Source organism: Sturnira hondurensis, unplaced genomic scaffold, assembly GCF_014824575.4.
Source record: "Sturnira hondurensis isolate 20B ecotype Veracruz unplaced genomic scaffold, ASM1482457v3 Scaffold0011291, whole genome shotgun sequence".
Lineage (NCBI taxonomy): Eukaryota > Metazoa > Chordata > Mammalia > Chiroptera > Phyllostomidae > Sturnira > Sturnira hondurensis.
In genome coordinates, this window is record NW_028083922.1 from 5,028,105 (window position 1) to 5,053,058 (window position 24,954).

The 24,954-nt window shown below is 39.3% G+C and overlaps 1 protein-coding gene across 1 annotated transcript in view; it reads left to right on the top strand.

Moving 5' to 3' along the window:
- MTM1 (myotubularin 1) overlaps positions 1 to 24,954 on the top strand; it is a 132,974-nt gene that overhangs the window by 73,633 nt on the left and 34,387 nt on the right. The window contains exons 5-6 of the mRNA XM_037059767.1: positions 17,584 to 17,667; positions 19,831 to 19,980. Coding sequence (XP_036915662.1) covers positions 17,584 to 17,667; positions 19,831 to 19,980 — 234 coding nt within the window. The remainder of the gene's footprint in view (positions 1 to 17,583; positions 17,668 to 19,830; positions 19,981 to 24,954) is intronic.

Below are 24,954 nucleotides of genomic sequence, written 5' to 3' on the forward strand. Positions count from 1 at the left end.
TATTGTTTGCTCATCTCTTTACTCAATTGGGATAGAGATAATAGAAATATTGGATGAGAGTTTTTTTAAAAACTGTGACACCCAACCAATTATTGAGTCATGAAGTTAATTTACTAGATTGAAGCCAGCATTTTTAAATGGAGTGAAGATAAAATATTAAATGCATAACACATAATATGGATAAATATGGTTTCTTGAAACGTTTTTGTCAGTTATCTGTGTGTGTGTGTGTGTGTCTCTAAGTCATGGTGTAAAGTGTATGGCTGTCTGTTAATCATGTTCTAGAAATTTTGAAAAACAGTTTTAGATAATGGTAGAATGTGTAGAATAGAATGTGCTTTAAGTTCATTTAGGTATTAATAAAGTCACTTAAATCTATTTTTACAGCTATAGGCATGCATGGATTGTTTTTTGAATTTTGTCTAAGTGAAGGGCTTGAGTTTATGACAACTCATGGGACGTAGACACACACAAAGGACGTGCAGGGCTAGAAGACATGGAGCCTGAGACATGGCTGCCAGGCTCTTGCAACCACGGATGAGGGAGGCCCAGTAAGATGACCTACCTGCAAAGCTCTACTGGTGTGTGGTTCCAAGCACATGGCATGGAGTCCAGCAGCCTGTGTCTGCATCTGGCTCAGCTATCTGCCTGCTTGGCTGCTTTGAAAGTCACATAATATTTATGTGCTTCAGTGTTCTCTTCTGTGCTGGGGATAAGAATAGTCCCAATCCCATAGGGTTTTGTGAGGATTAAATGTAAAGTGCTTACAACCGTGCCTATCACTCAGTAAGGATCCAGTAAATGTTAGCTCTTCTGTTATTAGTGCACCATTTTCTCAGCAAGTCCAAAAATAAAGGATAATTACCACAACACACTTTTTCCAGGAATATTAATAAAGTAATTGTGATCATATGCAAGAAACTTTAAGCCCTTTAAAAGAAAAGGTACTATACAGACAAACGTCTGTATTTTTATTAACAAATCATTGGTTGTACCTTGATAAAAGATTGGTTGAAAATCTTAAATTTCAGAGGGTTAAATCCGGAAATCATCTTAACTAGAAATGGTGAAACATGGGCAGCAGTGATATGTAAAAACAGAATTCTTCAGAAATTGGTTTTCATTTTTTTCTTCTAGTTTTGACCCTATGCCGGCCTACTGTTTTCAGGGTAACATGGCTCGTTGAATTTGTTTCTGCACTTTTCACTTTTCTATGCCAGTCTAGATTAAACTTGTTAGCATTGTGGGTTTTTCTACTTGTTGTTATTCTATAAGCTGATTAGCAGTCATATAGTTGCAAAGTTTGGGGGTGTTTATGGTAAGTTTGACTTTTTATGGGCAGTAGAAATTGGCACAGGAGAGAACACTCTCCTCTCTGGCTCTGATTTTGAGAGAGAGAAGCAACTGGGCTGCCACACCTGTTCTGTGAAGATTAGCAGCCTTCCATGACTGACGGCATAGTGCTTTATACTGTATGCAGAGGCTGAAAGCAGTATTTTCAAAACAGCAGCATCTTTAAGAGCAAGGCCCATCTGCATTTTGAGGTGTTAAGTATTGCTGCCTTTGGTTTTCATAGTCTTTGCTGCTTATGTTTTTTTGCTTAGCTTTGATGAACTACATCAAACCCTGTCATGTGCTTAAGTGCTGTACCATTTCTACTTTGTGCCTTCTCTTGATCTGCTCCATTTGTACTTGCTGGTAAAAATAATTACTCAAAAATTACTAAAATAGGTTATGGAGTGTACATCTTTTTGATCATTTGAATGAGAGGGATAAGTGATGCTATGAATAGAGAATTAAGCATACAGGGTACTTTTCTTTGTGCCTTTATTTTTTAGTTCAGAAACGAGAGAATTTTTATAAATTGGTTTGAGATTTTAAATCAGACTGGAATGTAGATTCTTACTTTCTAGACCAATTACAGAATTAATAGCAAAAGTAAATAGCTCATTTTCAAGTGGAAGTGAAAATAAGCAACATTGCGCACAGCTCATTTTCAAGTGGGAGTTGAAATAAGCAACATTGCACACGCATACACATACATACACCTGCTTTACAGCCTAAATGTGGCCTAAGGACTGAAGTATGTCTTAGTTCTCTATTTTCTTTTTAGCCAAGACTTTGTTTTTCTTGAATAAACAGTATACTTGGCCTAAGTAAGGGTCTGCTCATGCCTCTAAATCTCTTCCTGTCCTGCCTCTCTAAGACTTGACCCTCTTCTCTCTCCATCTCTTTCTTTTTCTTTCCCCACTGCCCTCTCCCTCCAGCCTTTCAACATTCTTGGTTCTCCCCACTCCCCCATCTCCTAGAACTGGGATCCAAGCTGGGCTGCCCACTGCATAACCATCTGTATTCAGAAGCAGAGCATCCACTGCTTGCCTACCCATCTTCAGCAGCCACTCACTTTAAAACTCATTGTTCCACTTCTCCCTCCCAGTCTTTTGAAAGGTAAAAGCCAATGTGTTCCTCTTGCTCTCTGTATTCCTATTTACAGTACATGTTTGGCTTTTGAGTATTTATTCCTCCCTAGCCAGCTCATTAATGCATTTTTTAAAAAAGGTTTCTGTTTTATCCAGCATTTTCAGATGTTTTCAGCAGGTCTTAGGGCATCTAGACCATCATGCTTCCAGAAACCTCACCTTATGGGTTCTGAGACCTAAATCTCCTGGCCCACCTACCTCTCAAGCTTCTTTTCTCATTCCTCTGCTTTCTTCTGCAAATTGTGGATTTTCTAGAAAATCCATTCTTCTCCTTTCTCTATACTAAGCCATCAGCAATCTTTCTCACTCCCTTCTTTCTACCACCATGCCTTCTGAGTATGACTTTACAATCCAGAACTTTATGTTACATTTTAGCTTGTATATCAGTTCAACTGACACCTAAACACTTTTTAAAAATTAATCACTCACCTTTCCCTAAAAACTGCTCTTCTACTCCCAGTTTCTCTGATGCTGTCTCCTCCTCCAAAATCAAGACTTTTATTTCCTTTTTCCTTAACATTTATTGTATCTGGGGACTTCTTCTTTCCCAGCCTTAGTTCAGGTTTTTATCTTTCCTCTTCTAAGCTGTTGGTGGTATTTTAACTGGTTCTGTCTCTTCTCCAACCCCCGACCACGTGTGCCTTCAGTCAGTTTAATGTTCCCAGAATACAGCTCTGATGATCTCCTTTTCTTGCCACCAAAACATCAGTAGTTCCTGCCTCTCTGTCATTGTAAATGCAAACCTCTGTCTCCTCCACAGTGTGGCCCCACCTCTCAACAGTCTCCACTTTTTCTACCCCTCCTGTGTGCTGGTTATGAGAATGAGATGTTTGTTGATGGCCACATAGTCTCCAAGTCTGGCTCCCATTTGTACCTTTTTGTTGTGATCGTTGTTATCATGTCCAAAGTCATCTTATACTTCCAGGGTAGCACAAAGGTCCTAAATGTCCCTCCAGGAACATCTCCCAGAAGTAAACTTGGCCTTCTCTGGAGCCCCATCTTGCTCTATCTGTATTGCACATGGTATTTACCACTTTCCTCCTTATGTGATCAACAGTTGTTCTTTTCTCATCTCTCTCCTTTGGAGAATTTCTGACTCCTTAAAGAAAGTAGCTATGTCTTACTCATCTTTTTCTGCGGTGATACTTTATTCATACTGGGCCCTTGGTGTTTGTTGAGTAAATATACTAATGTCAGTAGAGTGAATAAACAGGACCCAGCAACAACCAAGTTATCAAAAAGAATATTTTCCTGTTTAGAAAGGGCATTTGTTCAGTAAGCATTCACTTAAAAAAATATTTTTTTTTCAAATTTTTTTATTTAATTATTTTTCAAGTACAGTTTTCTGTCTATTACTCCCATCCCATCCCACCCCCCATCCTCCCCCCTCCCTCCCATTTCCACCCTTCTCAGTTGTTGTCCATGTATCCTTTATATAGGTTCCTCTAAATCCCTCCCTTATTTCCCCTGAAATTCCCTACCCTCTCCCCTCTGGTCACTGCCAGCCTGTTCTCTATTTCAGTGTCTTTGGTTATATTTTGCTTGCTTATTTGTTTTGTTGTTTAGCTAAAGTAGCTAATATGTGCCCATGATTGAATATTCAGGAAATATAAATGGGTATCATTATAGATTGAGTGTTTGTGCCCCTCCACCCCAATTCATATGTTGAAACCCTGCCATCCAATGCAATGGTTATTTGAAGAGGGTCTTTTGGGAGGTGATAAGGTTTAGATGAGGTCATTGGGTCTAGCCCTATGATGGGATTAGTGCTTTTATAAGAAGAGGAAGTGCCCTTATGGAAGAGCTTACTCTCTCCAACAAATGAGGTGTAGCAAGAAGGCTGCCCTCTATGAACTAGGAAGCAGACCCTCACCAGAACACTACCATGCTGACATTCTGATGTTGGACTTCCAGCCTTCAGAACTGTGAATAATAAAGGTTTGCTGATTTAAGCTACCCAGTCTGTGGTATCTTGTTATAGAAGCCTAGACGAAGACAGGTGTACAGTAAAAATATCCCTCTCCCTCCCAGTACCCTTCAGCCACCCTACTTCCCTCCTCACACACGATTGGTACGTTCAGCCTATTACTATCCACCAGTGGTAGTTGAGACCTAAACAGGCAACTTAGTATTTATATATGCTTTTCCAACTCATCAATAAATAGTGCTTAATGATTGGGCTTGTTTGCTGTACTACGACTGCACAGTACTCTATTGACTGTCCCCTACTTTATCTATTAAATCCTCTATTAATGGATATTGAGATTATTTCTGATCATTTGTTATTCTATAAACTACAGTGGATAACTTTGCATATACATCATTTTGTATGGGTTCACATGTATTGTAGGATAATTTCTTAGAAGCAGAATTACTGGTGTTGCCAAATTCTTCTTTTTGGAAGATGTACTGGCTTTCACTCTTATGTGCAGTGTGTCAGAGTGCCTGTTTCCAGACACTCTCTTGAACTATATTAGTGTCCCATAGTTGCTATAACAAATTACCATAAACTCAGTGGCTTTTAAAAACACAAGTCTATCAACTTACAATTCTGGAAGTCAGAAGTCCAAAATGGGTTTCCTTGAGCTAAAGTCAAGGTGTCAGCGGGGCTACATTCCTTCTGGTGGCTCTGTGGGAGAATCTATTCTTTGTATGACTCATGGCCTTTTCCTCCATGTTCAGAGCTAGCAACAGTGGGTCAAGTCCTTTGAATCATTCTGACTTTGCTCCCATCATCACACCCATTCCTCTCATTCTGACTCTTCTGCCTCCTCCTTCCACTTCTAAGGACTTTTGTTACTACATTAGGCTTACCGGGGAAGTCCAGGGTAATCTTCCTATCTTAAAATCAGCTGATTAGCCATCTTAATGCCATCTGCAACCTTAATTCCTCTTTGCCATTTATGGTATTACAACTCAGGTCCCAGGGATTAGAATATGGATATCTTTGGGGGAGCATTATCTACCTACCACATAAATCCAGTATGCTTTGTAGTTTTTTGATCTTTTCTAATCTACTAGGTGAAAATGTAGGTTCATAGTCTTCTTTTGTATTTTTCTTATTTGAATGAAATTGAATATCTTTTGGTTTAAGCTATTTGTATTTCTATTTCTACATTATCTGTACTTTCTGCCCATTTTTCTTTTAGGAATTTGGTCTTTTTCTTGTTAATTGTAGGAACTCTTTATGTAGTAGCTATACTGACTTATATGTTGCAAGTATTTTCCCATATTCCTTTTGACTTTTCTTATGGTGGCTCTTGCTATGAAGAATTGTACAAAATATTTTTTGGACTTCCGGCCAAGATGGAGGCATAGGTGGAAACACTTCTAACAAACACTTTGGTTCTGCCTCCTCACATAACCAAAATTAAGGACAACAAAGATTTAGAAACAAAAATGCAACCAGAACAGACAGAAAATTGAATTGTATGGAAGTCCAACAGCCATTCAACCAGAACAGTAAGAGGGGCACAGTCAGCGGCTGGAGGAGAGGGGTCCCATCAGGAAAAGGCGGTGGCTACCAGACCCAGAAGCGCAGGCGGCACAGAGCTAGCAGACTCCGGGCACAGGGAGGAAATGAGAAGAACACTCAAGGTGGCTGGCTGACCACGGTCACACATTCACGTGCAGATGAACCAGGCAAAAACAAGCAGTGAGACAAACCATGCAACCCAGGGACCCAGCCGTGGAAAATAAAGCCTAAAAGCACCGATTGAAAAGGTGCTGGGAGAGATTCCCAGCCTCACAGGAGGGTTTGTTGTAGGTCCTAGAATGTTCACAAACCCACCCATTTGGAATCAGCAACAGAAGGGCCCAATGTGCTTGTGGGAGGCAGCAGAGTGGACTGAAATCCAAGAGAGAGCAGAGCAAGTGCCATTGTTCCCTTTCTGACCCCGCCCCCACATAGTGTCACAACCCAGCCACTGGGTTGCCCCGCCCTGGTGAACACCTAAGGCTCCGCCACTCATACATAACAGGCACAATCAGACCAAAAATTATGGCTCAAACAGAAGAACAAATCAAAGCCCCAGAGCCAGTACTTTTAAGGAACCAGGAGATAGCCAATTGATCAGATGCACAGTTCAAAACACCGGCGATCAGGGTGTTCACAGAACTGGTTGATTTTGATCACAAATTAGATGAAAAAATGAAGGCTACATTAAGTGAAGTGAAGGGAAATGCACAGGGAACCAGTAGTGATGGAAAGAAAACTGGGACTCAAATCAATGGAGTGGACCAGAAGGAAGAAAGAAACAACCAAACAGAAAAGAATGAAGAAACAAGAATAAAAGAAAATGAGGAGAGGCTTAGGAACCTCCAGGACATCTTTAAACGTTACAACATCCAAATTGTAGGGGTACCAGAAGGGGAAGAGAAACAGCCACAAGTGGAACACTTATTTGAACAAATAATAAAGGAGAACTTCCCCAGTCGGGCAAAAGAAATAGACTTCCAGGAAGTCCAGGAAGCTCAGAGAGTCCCAAAGAAGTTGGACCCAAGGAGGAACACACCAAGGCACATCATAATTACATTACCCAAGATTAAAATGAAGGAGAGATTTTTAGAAGCAGCAAGACATAAGGGGACAGTCACCCACAAAGGAGTTCCCATCAGACTGTCAGCTGATTTCTCAAAAGAGACCTTACAGGCAAGAAGGAGCTGGAGGAAGTATTCCAAGTCATGAAAGACAAGGACCTACATTCGAGATTGCTCTATCTAGCAAAGCTTTCATTTAGAATGGAAGGGCAGATAAAGTGCTTCTCAGATAAGGTCAAGTTGAAGGAGTTCATCATCACCAAGCCCTTATTATATGAAATGTTAAAGGGATTTATCTAAGATAAAAAAGATAAAAAATATGAACAGTTGAAAGGACAGCAAACTCAGTTATTAACAACCACACCTAAAACAAAAGCAAACTAAGCAGACAGCTAAAACAGGAACAGAAGCACAGAAATGGAGATCACATGGAGGGTTAGCAACAGGGGAGTGGGAGGAGGAGAGGTGGGAAGAAGGAACAGAGAATAAGTAGCATAGATGGTGGGGAGAAAATAGGCAGGGGAGGGCAAGAGTAGTGTAGGAAATGTAGAATCTAAAGAACTTGTGACACATGGACATGAACTAAAGGGGAAGGGTGGGGGAGGGGTGTGCAGTGTGGAGGGGAATGAAGGGGGAAAATGGGACAACTGTAATGGCATAATCAATAAAATATATTATAAAAATATTTTTCGACTTTATCTTTTTTTGTGTGACAGATGTCCCTAAGACCACCCCAGGTTTGATTTTTCCCTAGAACTCACAGGAGTTAGCATGTAGTTGTACTCACAAGTGTGATTTATTGTAGCAGAAGAAAAGGTATGTGGGATAAATTTTGAGGGGAACCAGGCATGAGCTTCCAGAGTCCTCTCCCAGTGGATTCTCACAGGATGCACTTAATTCCCCCAGCAATGAGTTGTGACAACACTCAGTACCCAGTGTTTTAAATGGGGGCTGGTCTCAGGCACCCTCTGCCTAGTGCCCACCAAAATTCCAGACTCCCAGAAGGAAACTAGGGATTCAGCATAAAATACAGTTCAAGCACTGTGAACCACACTTAGCAGTTTGGAAATGGTGAAAACTCTCCCAAAACCCAGGTTTTCAGATGCCAGCCAAGGATCAACGATGCAAGCAGCCTTTTTCATGGAGAGCAGTCTTAGACTTGCTAGGTTCACTCTCGTCTGCACATGTTTGTTTTGTCACTTCTGTATTTTACATCTAAGTTGAAAAGCTCTTTCTCACTTAGAATTATCAAAAATTATTTCACATTTGTCTAATACTTTCATTTCTTATTTAAAATTTAAATATTATCAACTTGGAATTTTGGGGGGTTACTACATAAGGTATGAATGCAATTCTTTTGTTCCCTGTTGTTGTGACATCTGTTGACTAATTACTGATTTGAAATACCACCTTTATCACATTCTGAATTCCTCTACATATTTGGCTAGGCCCAGGAAGCTAATACTCACACCCTGTCCCCAAGAAGCACAGTTTTCCTGGGTGATATGGGCAGACAGATGCATATGATACAGATGCATACATGTAAGATGTCAGGGCAGCAGAAAGTGAGGTTGGTGTTGAAGATGGCTTCCTAGAGGAGGCAAATTCTGAAAGATGAGTAGGAGCATTGGCCAGGCAGAAATGGACATGGCAACTTGCAAAAACAGTATGTGCAAATGCAAAGGGGCCAGGCACAGGTTGGACCTGCATATAGGTTAGTGTCTGGCATTGGTGTGCACGTAGATGTCGCAGAAAGAGATGGTGGAAGGGAAACCTGGGCTGAAGCTTGCAGATCATAACATGCCCCACCAAGAAGTTTTTTGTTTTATCTGAAGGTGAGGGGGGCCATTACAGGGTTTTAAGCGGGAAAGTAATATGATTTGATTTCTATTTCAAAAATATTACCTGGGTTGCAGCATGCAGAGTTGATAAGAGGGGGAAGGAGAATGTTTCTGAAGATGGTTGTTAGTCACCGAAGTATGTGATGACCAGGGCTTGAAATGGGATAATGAAGCAGGACAAGAGATAATATAGACTTGAGAAAGATCTAGGAGGTAAGATCAGTAGAATTTGTGGATTCGAAATAGTTATGAGGGGGATGGGATGATATAGAGGGTAGAATCCAGCCCGAGTAACCAAGTTGATGGTGGGACCAGTAGTTGAGATGGAGAATGTGGGAGAGGAGTGAGGAAGAAGTGGTATTCCATTTTGGATATGCTACCACAAATATCTAGGGAACAACTAGGTATAAATATAGATATATAGGAGGCACATGGCTACAAAGATACAGAGTTCTGGCATGGGGAGAGGCTTTTGGTAGGCCTGAATGTGATCATTAGCATTTTTATAGATGTGGCTAAAATTATTGTACCTGGAGAGAAAATTACAGTGAGAAGAGAAAGGTACAGTGGGTGAACCCTGAGAAATGTCAGGCTTAAATGATTATGATTTTGACAGGTAGTAAGGAATGCTGTTTTTCCAAAATAGTTTCAAATGACATTCAAATGTACTTTTGTGGCCTTTTCTTGAATAAATAAATGTGTACATTTATATATAAAGGTAGTGGTGACCCAGGAATATTAAACAGTTTTCCCCAGGTAAAGTGGTAGAAATAGGGTGAGAATTATTTCTTTAATATATTTTATTGATTATGCTATTACAGTTCTCCCAATTTTTCCTTTTTGCCCCTCTCTACCTGGTACCTATTCCTTCCCCCTCTTGGTTCATGTCCATGGGTCATGCATATAAGTTCTTTGGCTTCTTCATTTCCTATACTATTCTTAACCTCCCCCTGTCTATTCTGTACCTACCATTTTGTGCTTCTTAATCCCTGCACCTTTTCCTCTATTCTCAACCTTCCTCTGCCCAGTTGATAACCCTCCAAATGATCTCTGTATGTATGATTCTGTTTCTATTCTGCTTGTTTTCTTAGTTTGTTTTTAAGATTCAATTGTTGATAGTTGTGGGTTCATTGCCATATTAATGTTCATAGTTTTAATCCTCTTTTTCTTCTATATTTCCCTTTAACATTTCATGGAATAATGGCTTGGTGATAATGAATTCCTTTAGCTTTACCTTGTCTGGAAAGCACTTTATCTATCCTAGGACAAGGAGAGTTATTTACATAAACAAAGTATAAATGGTAATTTATATGCTAGCTACTTTTGACCTATGAGACTTTTGTTCAATTTGGGGGTACAATTACTTTTAATGCAATTATGTGACTACTTACTGAGTCAAGTCATGTGAAATAGGCTGAAATCACTATCTAGCATGAAGATGTTGCTTGGAATTATAATCTTTGCTGAGCTTTAATGTGTCCCATGATTCTTCCTTAAAATTTTAGGCTTTTTTCTTCAATTTTAATGAAGACTTTTTTCTCTTATATGAAGGGAATCTTATTTCTCAGCAAGATAAAAATGAGGTAATTTTACCTTGCCACACTCTTACATGGTAGATTGAAGCTTTTTAAAAAGATAAATGTCTTGCCCTGCTGGTGTAGCTCAGTGGATTGAGCACGGGCCTGCAAACCAAACAACCTCAGTTCGATTCCCAGTCAAGGCACATGCCTGAGTTTCAGGCCAGTTCCCAGCAGAGGACGCATGAGAGGCAACCATACATTGATGTCTCTCTCCCTCTCTCCTTCCCCTCCCCTCTAAAGTTAAATAAATAAAATTATTAAAAAATGAATTAAAAGACAAATGTCTTCAATTTCAGGAATCAAATTAGAAAAAAAATGGTCACTTAAATTTCTATTCAAAGATTGTAAAATTCTATCAGGAAACAAGTAATTAGTGAGTGATCCCTGGGATTTTTAAGGCTAGATATTTGGAATTATAGTTTATTTGATGTGAAAGAGTCGGCTCTTCCTAAAAATCATGTCCATTGATGACTGTGTCACTGCATGGTGGCAACTTCATTTGAAAGCACTTTAAATCTGCATAACTTACCAGTTTATTGCCCTGAAAACTATGAAAATGGTTTTCTTCTATAACTGTATCCCTTTGAGATGTTGTTTAATTTCTATAAATATGACTATCAAACATCCAGTTCTGAGACACCATATCACATGTCTTAGACAGAAGACATATTTAAGGCTGCCTTAGGTTGTCTGGGAGGGGCTTCATGAGCTCTAAGAATCCTAATTTGGTGACAGAGAGCCCTCCCTCCTCAAAGAAGGAAACTCATGAATCGCTTAACATTTATAGATTCTTTTCAATTAAAAGCAATCCATGTGGTTTAAGTGAGTTGGTGCTTCTTTATTTTAAATAATGGCTAATCAAGTGAAAGATAAAATCTGTTGTCATTTCAGATTCCCCCCCCACAAGACACAACAGTGATAAATGTAGCCAAATTAAAATGATGTTATATTCTCTTTGTCAAAGCTGTTTTTAGCCCTAGTGTGTAGTTGGAGATTTTCATCTCAGCTTTGTTCTTTAACATTTTTCAAATGTTACATTGTGCCATTTTTAATACTGGAAAAATGCATATGATTGTTTTTTTAAAAAGTATCCATGCATGGTATCTCTTGACTAGAAGGAATCTGAATTGATGAAATGCCCAAATACCAATATAGAGCCAAATAAAGAAAGACCCACTCCCTTGAAGCTGGGGGGTAAGCACTTGAGAGTGTACATTTTCTGATGCCAGTTTCCTGATTTAGATATTGTGCTCTAGTTATGTGAGATGTTCACCTTGGGGAGGCTGAGTGAAGGGGGCTTGAGCCTCCCTTGTATATTTCTTTTCAATTGCTTGTAAATTTATAATTATTTCAAATAACTTTTTTTTAAAGTTAAGCAGCCTCTCATAATCACTTGACCACACAGAACCCTTAGGCTAGCCCCCTAAATGTTCTGGTGTATTCCACATGGCCCTTCAGGATCAGGGAACTCACCCCCTAGAGCAGGGGTGTCAAACTCATTTTCACCAGGGGCCACATTGGCCTCGCGGTTCCCTTCAAAGGGCTGAATGTAATTTTAGGACTGTATAAACCAGGGACAAGGAGCTCAACGCTGCCACTGGGTAGAAACAAGGTGCCAGGCTGGATAAAAAAAGGTGGAGGGCCAGATTCAGCCCGCAGGCCTTGTGTTTGCCACATGTGCCCAAGAGTAAAGCCACGGAGCCCTTCCTGAAGCACCAGCTGGAAGCTAACATTGGATAAAACACTTCCCTGTTCTGAGGCTTCTGTTATGCTGGAACTGAACCATTCTTGAGTTGTCAATAGGCCATGAAATGAAATTGGTCCTGGACAGGTTCGTGGAGTGGATTTGTTACCAGTTTGGCAAACCCAACTCCCTGTTTTGTTCTCGTAAAGGGAAATTCTATAAAACCAGTTCTGTCCATGGGACTTTGATTTCCCAAAGAGAGGGTCCAAACTGACCCAAGGTTATAGTTAGGGATAGCTGGAAAATGCCAATCCACTAATTACTAAAGGCTCAGAGCCTTAAAAATGTATTATGTGTAAGAGGGGGGAAAAGATAGTTAAAAACCTCAAGACATGTAATCCATTGTTTTAGGTTTTCACAGTTTTCAGACAGGAACTTTAATTAGGCTTGTAACAAGTTACCTCTTGTAGGGAATTGTGTACTTTTTAATGAGGTACAGATGAATGGTATATATTAATGTTGCTTTAATGCTTAGTAGTTTTTATTTCTTTTTAAATAACTCATGTATGTTACTCTATTTGAGAGCTTGTGCTTTATAGTTTTTGCTTTGTTCTCTTATCTGAATCTTTAAAGGGAAAAAAGGAAAAGTTAAAATATCTGGGAAGTAAGTTCTGGTACATTCAACTTTTAAAAATTGTGGTTCTTTTAGATTGCTTCAGTAAAGCCATGTAGTTCATGGACAACTTAGTTATTTGCTTTTCTCCAAAATTCTCAATTTATTTATTTATAGTTTTTTATTTTATTTTTCTCCGTTACCAATTATCCACCTTATACCCTCTTCCACCTTCCAACCCTACCCACCTGGACAACTTAGTTTTTAAAGAAAAATACAACGTCAACACTAACAAGTAATGCTTTTTTTAAAAAAATGTTTTCTTGTATCTGTAAGCTAATTTATTTTGATGATTAAAATATTGGTTTAAGCACCTGGTCTTTTCCATCATAAGCTTAGTTTCATCACAAGAATATCTGGAATTTTCCTGAGGCATTTGAGGTCCAAGTCTGACTCTTAGCATCAAAATTAGTTTAAGAGCTGTTTTCATCAGAGAGTTCTCATAGACGTTTCAGGGGTAAAGGATACTAGTTTCTTGTTTCATCCTGTGTATCTGTACGTCACTCAGAATAGGAAGTGTCATTCTAGAATGATTTTATGAGAAAGGCCACCTGATATGTTGCTGCCATAAGGACATTGTATCATTTTCATATTAATGAGAATTTTAAGATTATTACTTGTACTCAAGAGTTCTCTTAAATCAAACATATTAAAGAAAATATGGACTTCCAGCCAAGGTGGAGGTGTAGGTAGACACACTGTGCCTCCTCACACAACTGAAAGAAGGACAACAGCAAATTTAAAAGCAAAAAAACCAGAACTGACAGAAAATTGGACTGTATGGAAGTCTGACAACCAGGGAGTTAAAGAAGAAACATCCATCCATACCAGTAGGAGGGGCAGAGACAGGCAGCCACGTGGAGAGGACTTGCAGCAAAGCCGTGGCTGGAAGACAGGGCGGTTCCACATTTGAGTGCAGATAAACCAGGAGGAATAACTGGGGACCAAGACAGACCATGTAACTCAGGGTTCCAGCTTTGGGAAATAAAGCCTGAAAACCTCTGTCTGAAAAATCCTGTGAGGGTTGAGGCAGCAGGAGAAACTCTCAGCCTCATAGGAGAGTTCACTGGAGAGAACCACAAGGTCCTAGAACTTACACAAACCCACCCACCTGGGAAAAAGCACCAGAAGGGCCCAATTTGCTTGTGGGTAGCAGCAGCAGTGACTGAAAGCCATCAGAGAACTGAGCAGGTGGCATTGTTCCCTTTCAGACCCCTGCCCCACATACAGCGTCACAAGGCAGTGATGTGGATTATCCCACCCTGATGAACACCAAAGGCTCCACCCCTTCTACAGAACAGGTACACTGAGACAAAAATAATGGCTCAAATGAAAGAACAGATCAAAGCTCCAGGAAAAATACAATTAAGCAATGAAGAGATAGCCAACCTATCAGATGCACAATGCTCACAGAATTGGTTGAGTATGATTGCAAAATAGAGGAAAAAATGAAGACTATGAGAAGTGAAATAAAGGAAAAGTACAGCAAACCAAGAGTGACGGGAAGGAAACCAGGACTCAAATCAACCGTTTCGTCCAGAAGGAAGGAAGAAACATTCAACCAAAATGGAATGAAGAAACAAAAATTCAAAAAAAAATGAGAGGCTTAGGAACCTCCAGGACAACCTTAAACGTTCCAACTTGTGAATCATAGGGGAGCCAGAAGGAGAAGAGGAAGAGCAAGAAAGTGAAAACTTATATGAAAAAATAATGAAAGAAAACTTCCCCAATCTGGCAAAGGTAATCAACTTCCAGGAAGTCCAGGAAGCTCAGAGAGTCCCAAAGAAGTTGGACCCAGGGAGGAACACACCAAGACACATCATAGTTACATTACCTTAGGTTAAATATCAGGAGAGAATCTTAAAAGCACCAAGAGTAAAGGAGACAGTTAACCTATAAGGGAGTTCCCATAAGACTGTCAGCTGATTTCTCAAAAGAAACTTTACAGGCAAGAAGGGACTGGAAAGATTATTCAAAGTCATGAAGGGCAAGGGCCCACATCCAGGAATACTCTATCCAGCAAAACTCATTTAGAAAGAAGGGCAGATAAAGTGCTTCCCAGATAAGGTCACGTTAAAGGAGTTCATCATTACCAAACCCTTATTATAGGAAATGTTAAAGGGACTTATCTAAGAAAAAGATAAAAAATATGAACAGTAAAATGACAAACTCACGAGTACCAACAACCGAACCTAAACAAAACAAAAACAAGCTAAGTGAACAACTAGAGGAGGAACATAATCACAGAAATGGAGATCACATGGAGGGTTATTAAAGGGGAAGGGGAAGGAGGCAGTGGCAGAACAGGTAAAGGGAGTAAGTAACATAAACAGTAGGTAAAAAATAGACAGGAGGAGGTTAGGAATAGTATAGGAAATGTAGAAGCCAAAGAACTTATATGTATGATTATTGAACATGAGGGGAATACATGGGAAATGGGACAACTGTAATAGCATAATCAATAAAATATATTAAAAAGTGAATGCTTAAGATATGTTCAATACATTCTGTTTATGGATAAAGAAGTTCACCCATTTTAGAAGTTCACTACATTTTAGTGCTGTTTTCACCAAAAGTCCCTGTATCTCTGAGTTAAACTTCATTTAACAGAAATCACTCGTTTTCCCCAGTGGTACTGAATAATTAAACGTTGCTATGGATGAAATGTCAAGCTGAAGCCTCAAAGAACTGCTGAGCCAGTTCAGCACCATTACTAATGTGTGGTCGGCATGCTATCGCACAATATATAGCACTCAGGCCTAGCACTGCCAGAGTTGAGACCTGCTGTTGGTGCCACCTATTTTGGAAAGTTCAAGAAGACAGTCCATCATAGATAGAGAACAGGCTGACAGCTCTAGGGTAAGGGGATTGGTGGGTGGAGGGATTGAGCAATAAAGAAAAAGAACTGATGGACATGGACAACAGTGTGGTTATTGCTGGGGCAGGGGGTGGAGGTAGAAGAGGGTATTGGGTGGATAAATGGTAATGGAAAAAATACAATATAAATAAATAAATTAGGAAAAATTACACAAAAAGGTAATGTTAAAAAATAACAAACAAAAAAGAAGACGGTGCAGAAAGCATGTTCTTGATTACTTTTTACTCCACACCTCTTGCCATTTAAATGGAGAAAATTGTTGCTGCTAAGTGGTGCTCTCCCAGAAATTCTCTGATTTAGGGGAGGATATACTGACATTCAAAGTTGTAGGCTAACAACAGAGGAAAATGGGTGAGAGGGAAGATACCTAGAGGAAAGGCGCCCAGACCCATCACCCTCAGAGAAAGTAGTTGTGCAGGGGCTGTATAAAGCTTCACATTTTCACTCAGTTAACAGATATGTATTCTGCCTACTATGGGCTAGACATTGTTCCAGTCACTGGGGACACAGGATATGAAAGCAACAAGTGTCTATCTTCATGAAGCCTGCATTCTAGGGGAGGGAACGGTAGAGGTCCAACAGTAAAGAAATAAACAACTAGATATATAATGTGTCAAATGGTCATAAGTGATATGGGGAAATAACACGGGAAAGAAAGTAGGGGGTGCAGTTGCAGAGGCAGCACATTTTCTACAGGGTGTCAGAGAGTCTCATTGATTAAGGTTACATTTGAGCAGAGGTGTGAAAGAAGTGGTGGGTGGAACCCACAAGGGTAAAGGATTTCAGACAGCTGGGACAGCTGGTATGTGCTTGGTGCTTTCAGGGAGCAGCACTGGAGGTCAGTGTGGCCAGAGCGGAGTGAGCGAGGGGGGAAACAGACATGGCAGGGGATGTGGCTAAATGGTGGGCATCCACCTGGACCATTGGAAGGACTTAAATTTTAACTCAAAGCGAAATTGAGAGTCAATTATTACTCTGACTTTAGAGGTAAAGATGAAAGCAAGGGATTATTTAGGAGGTTGTTATCCAAAGTAGATAATGGTGGAGGGTGAAACTAGGTTGGTAGCAATGAGGTAATGAAGCTAATGCCAAGGTTTTTGGCTCAGTCAGCTAGAAGGATGGGGCTATCATCTGCTGAAATGGGGAGGCTGTGGGAAGAGCAGGATCGTATAGGAGTCAAGGGTTTGGTTTTGGATGTGTTAGCCCAAAGTCCTCCAGATGCCTCTTAGGCAGTCTGGGGTTGTGGAGTGGGTACTTGGATAGCTAAATCTGGGGAAGAGAGTGGGGATGGAAAATGATAGATATTTAGTAGTCACTAGGGTGTGGATGGTATTTGAAGCCTTGAAACTCATCAATATGGCCTCCTTGAGAGTGAGCATAAATAGAAAAGAGATGGAAGATCTGAGGCCTGTGATTTCACAGACTGTTATCAGGGCTTTGATTCAAAATTCATGGAGAACACTTAGTTAAGAATTTTCCTAATGTCACATCCTTTTAAAAATAGACAAACATGTTATTGTTTCCTTTTGAACCATTTACACTGTTTATTAATCATTCCTGAATCTCCTTTTACTTTTTTTAGTAGCTTTTACCTGATCAATTGCTAATACTGTTTAAAATTGATTGGCATTTTTTGGTCTGGAAATCTGATTTTTGTGGAATATCATTTAAAAAGTAATTAAAAGAGATGTTTGTAGTCATAGAAAATTGAAGTCTCAAAAGTAATTACAAAGATAAAAGGTAGTATAAGTCTAGTCCAATTTTTTTTCACTTTTGTTTCTGTGTTGGAAGTCTCAGGTTTGGTTGTGATTTTATGATAGGCAAATCTGGTGAAAAATCAAAGGATGTAGTATTAGTAGACTATTGATTTCCTCACACTGAACTTTCATTTCTTTTGTTTTTTTCTAGCCAATATTTGCATTTTTAAATGAAGAAAAGTTTAACATGAATGGATGGATGGTTTATAATCCAGTTGAAGAATACAGAAGGCAGGTAAGCCAATGGGTAATGTGGCATGTGGTAAATCTGAAACATACCTGGTGACAATATGTCACCAGTCATGCTCTCGGAGGATCAATAGCATCCTTACTAAATAAATATGTGTTAAATAGCAGTGATATAATATAGCTTGTTTTCCAATATATCTGTATTCCATAGCCATATTCAAGCTACATTGAAGGCTGGCTGGCTAAGTTCTATTTCCTTCCCCTACTTGAAGAACTTTAGTTGTATATTGTTCATGAAATGAAGCAAATACTTGGAGTCTAGAAAAGTCAGACCTGTGTAGCTTCCTATTTAGGAGTTGATATTGCTATATATTTGCATGTTTGGGAGCCTAACTGTTGCTGGCAGTTAGATTTCAAATTATATGCATTCTCTTTGAAGATTCAAATGAATTCTAACTGCTTTCCTATAACAATGTCTTTTCCAAGAAAGCTTTGATTAATGTATATTAGAATTGTCCTTACTGCTCTCTTATGCAAACATCACCTACATGCATGTTTATTTGCTGTAGTAAAGGCAAGAGGCTTGGAATAATGTTGGCTATTCAGGGACAAAGGTCTCTTCTGGCATGTTTGTGAAAAAGATCCTGTGCATGTTATGTAACCAGAGCCGTAACTTGGCCTGTGGTGTAGGACAGCTAGGAGTTTTGTGACAGAATTTTTTCATAATTATTATTCTAAAAGCTCTTAAAATACTTGGGAAATTTTGTTGAATGACCTTTGAGAATCAAATCAAACCCAGTTGTGTTATATGAAAAGCTAGTGAATGTGAAGTCACAGAACCCTAGACTTGAAAAGAACCTTCTAGCCACCACCTTCACTACTGAGGATTGATTTCTGTTTAGTTTTCATTCGTGGTGTTTGCATTCGTAAGCAGATTCAATGTTCTGGAGTGATAGTGTGGGAATTTATCTCTAGAACACATGTATGAGGTAGTATGCGCTATTGCTTCTAGAAATCAGCTTTAGACTATTGTTTTCAAAGTCTGCATATATCTCTCATTTTAATGACTTTTGTTCTGGGTCAATTATTGAAGCAGGACTATCAAAACATTTTGTGTGTTTTGGAGATCTCCGTAGCATTATGTATTAAAATATTTGTACCTTATTTTTAGAGTGTTATTGACAACGTTAAGACTTAATTTTTTAGATCAAAGCTTCTAGCTTGCAACAAAACAGTTCGTGTTTTTAAGATTGTATGCATAAATGAACTGTGGAAGTTATTTTGTTCTAGACTGCCATTACATTCCATCTTTTTTCCTTATAACTTTCTGATGGAACTTATAACTCTCTAATTGGACTCAGCATCAGACTCATCTGTTTGGTCTCTGGCCTATAGGGCCAGACCTAAAGAAAAGGTACAATGTCTGTCCCCAAAGCAAGTACCCACATAGTTTATTTTTGTGTGTGTATTTGTGTATTTGTGAGTATGGGGAGAGAATATTCCACCACCTCTGGCTCTTGTCTACACTAGATAAAATTTCATGGGTATATGCTAGGGTGGGGTGTTTTCCATGTCTCTCTGTCCCATTAGCAGTCTGCTTAGACTGCAAATGACTGTATTTCTCACACAACCCATAGGGCAATCACCAATCCCAAACAACTTGATTGAAAAAAACTCTTACGAGGTGGTGAAATGAGCCTCCCCAAGAGGGAATTTCCTTTACTTCCCCTCTTTGACTTTCTTCATACACTTAGCCTCTTTCTACTTTAGAGCAGACTGAAGCATTTACTCTGTTTTGAGTAGGAAGAGGGAGTTGCCTGATCTCTTTTCTATCCTCAATTAGACATAGAGTAAGATCACATGATATATTTTCTCTAGGGTTGGGGGGTACATGGGTGGGGAATGAACTTGGGTTTATCTTTATTGTACTAATAGAAAAGAATAGTTTGACATGAAATAAAGGAAGTTCTCAAATTCAAGAGAATCTTTATTTCTCAGTGACAGTTTAGAATTATGAAAACCACCAGTGTTTTGTTTTGTGTTCTTACATTGTCTGGATTATTGATTTGGCTCCCTTATTATAAATCAGTAGACCATCATTACAGTGGTCAAAGAGGCATGTGCAAATTCTGCTAGAAGGAAGGAGACCTGAGGTCAACGCAGAGATCGAGTCATGCAGTACTGACTAGGACTTCCTTTTTTTCTGCAGGGCTTACCCAATCACCACTGGAGAATCACTTTTATTAATAAGTGCTATGAACTGTGTGACACTTACCCTGCTCTCTTGGTAGTTCCATTTCGCACCACAGATGAAGATCTCAAGAGGGTTGCAACTTTCAGATCCCGAAATCGAATTCCAGTGAGTACTGCAATTAATTGTTTTTCAAAGAGTGCCTTTTATTCCGTAAGAATGGGAGTCAAATAATTCAGAGAAACACTCTTGGGTTTCAATCCAACAAATAATTATCAAGTGCTTCTGAGTGCAGAATGGGAAAAACAAGAAAGACAACACTTGCCTTCCAAGAGCTGGCAATCAAAGACAGAGAATGAACACAAGTAATTCTTATGCAAGGGAGGATATAAGTAACACTAGCATATTTAAACCAAGTGCTAGGTGGAAGGAAAGACGGTAGGATGGAGTTGTTGTGGTTTTCATCCTCGTAGCAAAATACCTGATATATGATAGGCTCTTGATAAATTTCAGCTGAGAAATGCTGGAAATAAGGTACTATCTTATGTTATAGAACTTATAAGTACAGGCTTTTTTATGTATACTCGTCTTTATTAGGATTAGTTTATCCTTGTCACATTTGTAAGCTGCCTTAATACCATTAGAAAACTGGAACCAAGTGCAGATTATTCCAGACACTATTCTTTTTTTTTTTAAATTCAATTAAGGACTATTCCTTTTTTTTTTAAGATTTTATTTATTTATTTATTTTTAGAGGGGAAGGAGAGAGGGAGAGAAACATCAATGTATGGTTGCCTTTTTGTGCATCCCCTGCTGGTAGTTAGCCTGCAAGGAACCGATTTGCAACCCAGGCATGTGCCCTGACTGGGAATTGAACCGCGATCGTCTGGTTCGTAGGTCCGCGCTCAATCCACTGAGCTACGCCAGCCAGGGCTCCAGACACTATTCTTACGGGATCATTGGAACTAGTTCACGAGTTCCCTTTGCTTCTTAAATATTTATGTACAAGGCACACTATCTACTCTGTGTACATAAATTTTATTAACTAAAAATTTAGAGAATTTTTCCCTTCTATTTTTCAGGTCATGACATAATAAGTACTTCTTTCAACTTCTTTCAATTAATTTCTTCAGCACAAGGGGTTGAAGAAATTAATATTTAATGTTACCTTACTTTTAAATTCCAAGTCTAGATATTTTATCCTTAAAAAGATATTTGTGTGAAACTTTTGTATACTGTCAACGTAGTGTGAATTGTAATTCTTAAACTTCACTGGATTCTCTAAGTATGAGTGTTCGTTCATATCTTCATGATATAGTATACTTGAGAGTTTGTTCTTTAGCTCATTTTGTTACAACACAGTGCTAAAGAAGTTCACTCCTCCTGTAATCTGGACATACTTTTCTGTGCCGTAGCCATAGACTCCACATCTGCCCTGGCCATCTGTCTTACTAAAACATGCCTTGCCTACAAGAGAACTGGATTGATGTAGCATGAATTGCTTTTGTTCATGCCTTCATTCAGTTAATGTTTATTGAACATCTGCTGTGTCAAAGGTGTGTGTGTGTGCATGTGTTTCGTGGGATTTGGAACAGGATAGGAAATGAAAAACTATGCCCAGTCCATTACGCTCAGGCTACCATCTTGATCCAGTAGTTCCCATTATTCTGAGTGAATGACAGCCCATTGTAGAGCATATTGAATGCTTAACTTTTTACGTGTTGAGCTATTTCATGGATCCTTCTTACTTTCTGATGGCCACCAGTTTGCATTTATTTTTCCTAACAGAACTGAAGCTAGGGTATCTATTACCTCTATATCTTTATAAATTAGCATGCTTAATAATATCTAATAGTAGATAGTGTACTGTTTAGGATATACCCTCTAACCACCAGAATCTTGACTATAACCCAGAAAATATATTTGCTTTTTTAAAAAAGAATTATTATTTATTTAGTTTTAGAGAGAGGGGAAGAGAGGGAGAGAAACATCAATGTGAAGTTGCCTCTTGCGTACCTTTTACTGGGGACTTGGCAAGCAACCCGGGCGTGTGCCCTGACTGGGAATCCAACTGGCAGCCCTTTGGTTTACAGGCTACTACTCAATCCACTGAGCCACACCAGCCATATTTGCTTTTAATGTGAAATCAATTAATACTTGTTATTTAATTTTTTGAGCCCATGTAAAAAATACAAAAAGAATTGATGACAAAGCAATATTGTTATTATGTGTGTAAATAAGGAACAAATTATAAAATATCACTGATGAATGAAATAATCCACATACATTAATATTCCATTAATAGATACATACTCCTTTGTTCTCGAACATGTTTGTCTTAATGTTTTGGAAATTTTTAACATATTAGTAATACATATTTTATTTTAGACATTTTAGAAAATACTGGTAAACAAAAAAGGGTCTGACACGTTACAAAAACCACAGTTAGTACGTCCTTCTAGATGCCCTTCAATGTATGCATATTTTTAATAGAAAAATATGAAATTATTCTGTAATGTGTATCTCAGTCTAAGAAAAAGAAGATCAAAACTATGAACATTAAAATGACAACCAACCCCCAACTATCAACAACTGAACCTAAAAAAAAACAAAAACAAACTAAGCAAACAACTAGAACAGGAACAGAATCACAGAAATGGAGTTCACATGAAGGGGTATCAGTGGGGAGGGGAAGGGGGAAGAATAGGGCAAAAGTTAACAGATAATAAGAAGCATAATTTGTAACTACAAAATAGACAGTGGCAGGTTAAGAATAGTATAGGAAATGGAAAAGCCAAAGAACTTGAATGTATGACCCATGGACCTGAACTAAGGGGGCGTGATGCTGATGGGAGTGGATACAGGGCAGAGGGGAATAAAGTGGAGAAAAAAATGGGACATCTATAATAGCATAATCCATAGCCTAATATGGTAGATACTGTATACTTTAAAAGCACTAGGCCTGGCTGGTGTAGCTCAGTGGATTGAGCACGGGCCTGCGAACCAGACAATCATGGTTCAATTCCCAGTCAGGGCACATGCCTGGGTTGCAGGCCAGTTCCCGGCAGGGTACCCACAAGAGGCAACCATACACTGATATTTCTCTCCTTCTCTCCTCCCCTTCCCTTCCCTTCCCTTCCCTTCCCTTCCCTTCCCTTCCCTTCCCTTCCCTTCCCTTCCCTTCCCTTCCCTTCCCTTCCCTTCTAAAGATAAATAAATAAAATATTTTTAAAAAAAGTACTCATAGCAAGTGATATTGTGAAATTAACATTATTTGTACCTGGTCAGCTATACAGGAAGCATCCTGTTTAATGTTAGTTGACACCCCAAAAGGAAAAGAAATGAGAGGCAAAAAAACATAAGGGTAACTTCTGGGCAAGATGGAAGCATAGGTAAGTACACTTGGCTTCCTCGCACAACCAAAAGAAGGATAACAAATTTAAAAACAAAAAACCACCAGAACTGCCAGAAAATTGTACTGTATGGAAGTCTGACACCTAAGGAATTAAAGAAGAACCATTCATCCAGACTGGTAGGAGGGGCAGAAATGACGCATGGCAAAGTGGCAACTAGAGGATCAGGCAGTCCCACTTTAGTGTGCTGATAAGCCAGGAGGAACAATGGGGATGTGACATTGATGGCACAACCCAGGGTTCCAATGTGGGGAAATAAAGCCTCAAAACCTCTGGCTGTGAAAATCTGTGGGGATTGTGGTGGTGGGAGAAACTCCCAGCCTCACAGGACAGTTCATTGGAGAAATCCATGGGGTCCTAAAACATATACAAACCCATCCACATAAGAATCAGCACTGGAAGTGCCCAATTAGCTTGAGGCTAGCGGGGGAAGTGACTTAAAGAGGAGCTAGAGCCAAGCAAGTGGCATTGTTCCCTCTCTGACCCTCCAGAGAGCATCACAAAGCAGCAAAGTGGGTTACCCCACCCTGGCAAATACCTAAAGCTCTGCCCCTTACAATGTAGCAGGTGTGCTGAGACAAGCCCAAATGAAAGAAAAGATCAAAGCTCCAGGAAAAGAACTAAGTGATGAGGAGATAAGACACACAGTTAAAAACACTGGTAATCAGGATGTTCACAGAAATGGTTGAGTATGGTCACAAAATAGAGGAAGAAGTGAAGGCTATGAAAAGTGAAATAAAGAAAAATGTACAGGGAACCAAACTGCGTACGGAAGGAAGCTCGGTCTCAAATCAGTGAATTGGAACAGAAGGAAGAAATGAACATTCAACCAGAGCAGAATGAAGAAACAATTCAAAAATATGAGGAGAGGCTTAGGAACCTCCTGAACTCCTCCACACATTCCACCATCCGAATCATAGGGGTGCCAGAAGGAGAAGAGGAAGAACAAGAAATTGAAAACTTATTTGAAAAAATAATGAAAGAAAACTTCCCCAATCTAGCGAAGGAAATAGACTTCCAGGAAGTCCAGGAAGCTCAGAGAGTCCCAAAGAAGTTGGACCCAAGGAGGAACACACCAAGGCACATCATAATTACAGTAGCCAAGATGAAAATGAAGGAGAGAATTCTAGAAGCAGCAAGACATAAGGGGACAGTCACCTACAAAGGAGTGCCCATCAGGCTGTCAACTGATTTCTCAAAAGAGACCTTGCAGGCAAGGGGCTGGAAAGAAGTATTCTAAGTCATAAAATCCAAAGACCTACATCCAAGATTACTCTATCCAGCAAAGCTTTCATTTAAAATGGAAGGGCAGATAAAGTGTTTCTCAGATAAGGTCAAGTTAAAGGAGTTCATCATCACCAAGCCCTTATTATATGAAATGTTAATGGAATTTGTCTATGAAAAAATCAAGATGACAAACAGTAAAATGACAACAAAGTCACAAGTATCAACAACTGAACCTAAAAAACAAAAACAAACTAAGCAAACAACTAGAACATTAACAGATTCACAGAAATGGAGATCACATGGAAGCTTATCAGCGGTGAGGGGAGTAGAATTGGGAAAAGGTACAGGGAATAGGGAGCATAATTGCCACATACAAAATAGATTGCGGGAGGTTAATGGTATAGGAAATGGAGAACCAAAAGAACTTACATGTATGACTCATGGATGTGAACTAAGGAAGGGGGGGAAGCTGGTGGGAGGGGAGTTGCAGGGCAGAGGGGGA